Source organism: Scomber japonicus, chromosome 19, assembly GCF_027409825.1.
Source record: "Scomber japonicus isolate fScoJap1 chromosome 19, fScoJap1.pri, whole genome shotgun sequence".
In the NCBI taxonomy this organism is placed as follows: domain Eukaryota; kingdom Metazoa; phylum Chordata; class Actinopteri; order Scombriformes; family Scombridae; genus Scomber; species Scomber japonicus.
Window position 1 is genome coordinate 27,246,857 of NC_070596.1, and position 6,252 is coordinate 27,253,108.

At 43.1% G+C, this 6,252-nt stretch overlaps 1 protein-coding gene across 1 annotated transcript; it reads left to right on the forward strand.

Annotated features, from left to right (window-relative positions):
• Positions 1–413: 413 nt before the first annotated feature.
• LOC128379888 (rabphilin-3A-like) lies at positions 414–5,981 on the forward strand. The gene is made up of 6 exons (XM_053339526.1): positions 414–458; positions 755–808; positions 4,152–4,303; positions 4,502–4,583; positions 4,679–4,775; positions 5,848–5,981. Exons 1-6 carry the CDS (start codon positions 414–416, stop codon positions 5,979–5,981), a joined length of 564 nt encoding a protein of 187 aa, XP_053195501.1.
• The last annotated feature ends 271 nt before the right edge of the window (positions 5,982–6,252 follow it).

A 6,252-nucleotide genomic window follows, 5' to 3' on the forward strand; every position in this document is an offset into this window, starting at 1 on the left:
GAGGATCCGAACACAAGTGGTCAGCTGGACGCCTTGGAGACGCATGATAAACACAGGTGTGAACGGTGATGTGTCTCGGTTTTCCACTTTTGTTCGGATCCTCAAGGAACATTTTAAAACCAAGTATAAACACTCCCAATGAGCTGAAACTCACTACGAAGCTGAAGGGAGCTGCAGAGTCACTGATCTATTCTTTGTAGGTTCATCGCTACGGTTACGTTTATGGAAACATCCTGGTTAGGGGGATTAGGGGAAGATCAAGGTCACAGTTTAAAATATAACACAGTTGACTTGTGGTTGTCAGGGTGGTTGAAATGTGAAAAGAACTGCAATCTCCTGCTGTGTTTTTTGACCCATCCATCCACCCTGAACTCCTCCCTACACATAATTTCATTACCTAGGATGGTGAAGGAATGCCTCTGATTGGCTACCATCTGTTGCGTTCATTGGTTGGGTTGGTGAGGCTTAGGGGAGTGATGAGGAGTGATACTGGTTAGGATTAGGGTAAGAGTATCAGGGTAAGCCAATGAAAGGCAGAGTCGGGCAGGTCATGACTTCACCATCATAGGGAAGTAATATCACCCTCCCTAATCAGACAGTCTTCAATAATGTAACCTGATTTCTTCCTTTGCTGCCATCATATTTACTCCAGCTGCTAGAGGGCGCTGTCCTAACCTAAATATATGGTGTTTTTCATGGGGGGATTGTGATGATGATGATATGATTATAAGTTCTGTTTTTTCTCTCGTTGTAGGTGAAGAAGGCCGTAGGAGGCTCGGCCCGTGGCATGGCTCTCTACGAGGACGATGTAAGACCCTCAGATACTGTAGATCTCACACACTATATACATGGCAATTAAAAGATGTACACTTAGCATATGTGTAATAAAACATGTACAACTGTGAAGACAGAGAAGCAGATTATATCTTATCAGTAAGCCTGGTGGTATTTTATATTTCATGAATGGACCAAAACCAACAATTAATTCATCGGCTAATAAGATTTGTTTCCCCTCTGTGTATCCAGAGCCTGATATAATTTATTTATCTGTGTCATAGAGCTACAAACTGATACTGACCTCATTCAGTAGATCGGATATCAACCAGACGTGATCGATCCACATTAAATGTCTTCGTCAATGTCATTATAAAACTCACAGTTTCTGTTGCACTCATACAGTCATGATGTACTGCCAACTCAGCTTTTAGCACTTGGCCTCTTGGTTCATAAAAAGATTGTTTGAATTATTTCCAACATTGTGAGATATACAGTACAGATATTAAAGTCTGTATAAAGCAATAATAAATATGTGCAACTAACCACCTAGTTAAATTTGAATGATTTGTAAAGATTGCAAAGTATATAAAAGTTATGGAGAAATGCTCTGTGTGAGTTTCTGCTGAAGACGCTGAAAGCCCAACAGAAATGTATCCGTCCTTCCACGGTCCTTTACGTTGGCATGGATGTTAACCAATACATCCACCAGGGGGCAGCACCGAGTCAAATGTTTATGACAACAACAAACTCAAAAACAAACATGGCGACTGTGGAGGAGATATTGATAATGTTCCTCTTGCATAAAAGACAAAAACGATATGTTTAACCCTCCTGTTGTCCTCGTGTCAAGGAAGGAAGGAAGGGAGGAAGAAGGAAGGAAAGGAGGGAGGGAGGAAGGAAGGAAGGAAGGAAAGGAGGGAGGAAGGAAGGAAGGGAGGAAAGGAAAGAAGGAGGGAGGGAGGGAGGGAGAAAGGAAGGGAGGAAGAAAGGAAAGAAGGAAGGGAGGAAGGTAGGGGAGAGGAAAGAAAGAGAGAAGGAGGGTTAGGGTTAGGGTAAGAGTATCAGGGTAAGGCAATTAAAGGCAGAGTTGGGCAGGTCATGACTTCACCATCCTAGGAAAGAAATATCACCCATCCTAGGCAGACAGTCTTCAATAACGTTGCCTGATTTCTTCCTTTGCTGCCATCATATTAAAACAGGCCTTGTTTGTCGGTGTAAGGAAAGCAACATGGGTGATATTTAAAAAAGAAAGTAACTGTTTAATTCAGAAGATATTTTGTAGGTAAATGTAGATTTCTTTTAGTAAAAATGTAAATTAAATGACAAGTTAACAAGCAAACCTTCACCAATTAGTGTGACGTTAAATTGTTGTCTTTTTTAATGGAGTTAGGTTCCCTTCTCACTCCTCTGCTGTCCTTGGCGACTTCATTGTCAGCGTCACCCTCGGAGCAAAAGCCCCTAAAACTGTGCTTTTTTTTTTTTTTGGGTGAAGAGCTGCCCGGCAGATGCTTCCCCCCTCTGGCCGGGCGGGAAGCTCCCAGCTGCACAGCCGGTGCTGAAGCCGAAGCAGCTGGCGGCTCCATCCGTCAACCGATGCTTCAACTGGGTTTAAAATAACTCTTTGAGCACAAACGTTGACCGAAAGCGACCCTGTTCACAAGTAACAGCAGATTATCCAAACTGAACTGAATCCTTGTTGTCTCTGATGAAAGTTTGCAAAAATACGAGTATGTACGCTCTAGTGTTTATAAAGTAAGGAGGGGTCATACTATACTAACCTCTCTACATCATAGAGTCTCTATTTCAGGCCAAAATTCAGTATGACTTTTTTAACCCTCCTGTTGTCCTCGAGTCTAGGAAGGGAGGAAGAAGGAAGGAAAGGAAGGAAGGAGGGAGGGAAGAAAGAAAAGAAGGAAGGAGGGAGGAAAGGAAGGAAGGAAGGAGGGAAGGAGTACAGAAGAAAGGAGGGAAGGAAAGAAGGAAGGAAGGAGGGAAGGAAGGAAGGACAAAAGGAAGGGAGGAAAGGAGGAAGGAGGGAAGGGCAAAGGGAAGGGAGGAAGGAAAGAAGGAAGGAAGGAAGGAACAAGGGAAGTTAAGAAGGAGGTAAGGAAAGAATGACAAAAGGAAGGGAGAAAGGAAAGAAGGGAGAAAGGAAAGAAGGAAGGAAGGAGGGATGGAAAGAAGGACAAAAGGAAGGAAAGAAGGAAAGAAGGACAAAAGGAAGGGAGGAGGGAAGGAAAGAAGGACAGAAGGAAGGGATGAAGGAAAGAAGGAAGGGAGCAAAGGAAAGAGGGAGGGAGAGAGAGAGGAAAGAAGGACAGAAAAAAGGAGGGAAGGAAAGAAAGACAAAGGGGAGGAAGGAGGGAAGGAAGGAACGGAGGAAGGAAAGAAAGAAGGAAGGAAGGAGGGAGGGAGGGAGGGAGGAAAGAAGGAACAGTCAAAACAGACAGGGTCGATTTGACCCGGGAGGACGACACAAAGGTTAAAGATAAAAAAAAGAAACTATATATATATTTGTGAGCCGCTTTTAAAGATTTACGCCTTGAGTAGGATGACGTTCATAAGTCTAAGACAAATGGAGATGACCCTGTTGCATAATATGCTTGTAGATGTGCACTTAAGCATGTACATTATCCTCCATTAGTAGATATTATGATAATCAGGGTGTAATGCCTCCAGATATGAGCAAAGAGCAAAGGAGCATTAGGATCAGTGACATGAAATACTGCGTGCACGTGCTCTTATCAGGCGGGGAGTTCCGGTCCTCTGAAATGAGGCCAACCAGGAAGTAACTTAGAACTGCATTCTATCAAAAGGCCACCAGGGGGCGACCGTCTCTATACAAGTCAATGGAGAATTCACCAACTTCTCACTTGATTTCTAACCTCAGTAAACATTTTCAAAATGTGTTTATGGTCTCAATCGCTAGTTTAAAGCCTTCTTCAATGCAGTATGATGTTCATTTGGGACATTTTGGCCTCCCTGATTTTATATGTGACGATAAAGCAGGGTATGCATTAGGGCGTGGCTACGTCCTGATTGACAGGTTGATTGACCAATGTCCTCGAGATCCAGCCCTCGTAACCATAACAACCTCCCCGCTCCGCCCATGGCTCCGCCTCATGCCCATATAAGTAGAATCCGTGTTTTTATTCCCAGCATGCACCTGAAATTTTCAAGATGGCGCTGCCTAGATTCGAAACTATTAGCTTCCGAGCAGCAGTCCACAAACCAATGGGTGACGTCACGGATGTTACGTCCATTTCTTTTATACAGTCTATGATTCTTATCCTGTCGACTTGAAGCTTTCTCCTAAATGTTATTCCTCACTTATTTCCATGTGTGTGTGTGTGTATGTGTGTGTGCGCGCGCAGGTGAATGAAGCTGAGGATTCGGAGGAGAGGGGTCGTATCCTGGTGTCACTGATGTACAGCAGCCAGCAGGGTCGTCTGATCGTAGGTGTGGTCCGCTGTGCTCACCTGGCCGCCATGGACTCCAACGGATACTCGGACCCATTTGTTAAAGTGTACGTACCGAATTTATCAGATTATGGCTAAAAGACTACTCCTTTAAATATTCAGACACTACTGAGGTGATCATTTTGCACATTATCCTGCATTAGTAGATATTATAATAATCATGGTGTAATGCCTCCAGATATGTGCAAAGGGAAAAGGAGCATTAGGATTTTTTTTTTTTTATTACCCTCTCCGCTCTTTTGTAGATTTCTGAGACCAGATATGGGAAAGAAAGCTAAAAACAAGACACAGATAAAAAAGAAGACCCTCAATCCAGAGTTTAATGAGGTGAGTCTATTTCTGTTCCCGTTGACACACATTTTCTGTTCCTCTATCAGAGACTTTGTAATGAACTTATTTTGTGTCTCATAACTTCCTAACAGGAGTTCAGTTATGAAATAAAACATGCAGAACTGGCCAAGAAGACTCTCGACATCTCAGTTTGGGACTATGACATGGGCAAATCCAATGACTTCATCGGTAAGTTAACTAATGCTCACTAAGCAATCGCATTTCTCCATCCATCATAAACTTTTGTGATCCTCTGACTGTTCCTATAGCACCAACAGTACCCCTTTTCCACCGAGCTGGAGCTAGTTCGGAGCTAGTGCTGGAGCCAGTGCTCAGTTGGCGCTAATAACGTAGCCTTTGAAGCACTTCCATGATTCACCAGTGAGAGGCAGCAACATGGAACAAGGCATCTAGCCTGCCGGAAACGACGAAGAAGAAGAAGAAGAAGAAGAAGACGACAGCTCTGGCAAAAAAATGATAAAAATAGTACTTTTAATCAACAAATCTTTAACCCTCTGTAAATGCCCCGCTACTCAGCTAATAAACGTTAGCCCCACTAGCCGGCTAATAAACGTCAGCTAATAAACATTAGCCCCGCTAGCTGGCTAATAAACGTTAGCCCCGCCCCCAGTCCGCTAACATAGTCGGTCCTTGCTTTAGACCTGCAAAGACTTGGTGCTCGCTCTGGCTCCCGTTCTGAGGCTCGGGGCTGGAGCTTTGGCGGTGGAAAAGCAAAGAACTGGCGCTTAGTCAGGCTCTGGCTCCAAACCAGCACCAGCTCTAGCTCGGTGGAAAAGTGGTACATGAAGTTGAGATTTTTGGCTCATAGTGAAATATCTCAACAATTATTGAATGAATTGCCATAAAATGTGGTACAAACATATACTGTATGGGTCAATGACGTTTATATTTGTGTCCATGTGGTTTAGTTTAAATTTAAAGGGTTAAAATGTGAAAATAAATATATGAATAACTTGCACACATCCTTTTTTTGTGGACTCAGCATTAAAATTTCTGCTTTTAATCCATTTAGAGAGAATATATTAGAGGATTATGGTAAAAATGTTCCTTCCTTCCTTCATACCTTCCTCCCTTCCTTCCTTGACATGAGGACAACAGGAGGGTTAATAGCTAAAAGTCTTTTTCATCCTTTTTCTTTTTTTTACTATAATCAAAACTACTGCTGCTAGCGTGGCTGTACTCTCTTGTTTCGTCTCTCATATTACAGCTTTTTTTTTCTTCCCTCTGTCTCTGCCTCCAGGTGGATGTCAGTTAGGCATCCAGGCTAAAGGAGAGAGTCTGAAGCACTGGTACGAATGCCTCAAGAACAAAGACAAGAAGATCGAGCGCTGGCACGTTCTGCTAAATGACAGCACCGTCCAGTTTGAGGATTAATAATATCTTCTCCTCCTCTATGTTCTTTTCTTTCTCCCTCTCTCTCTCTTCCTGTAGAATATTGTCTTCTAGTGAGCACAGGTGGACAGATTATTATTAGGGCCCAAGCACTAAACAGTACGAACGCCTTTTTGACAGCCTAAACGTGCCCCAAAACTCACGAAAATTTGCACGCACATCAGACCCGGCGAAAAAATTTGATATTTTAGGGTTCGCCAAAAATTGCCGTCGCAAAATGGCTCAATAGCGCCCCCTAAAGAATATAAAAATG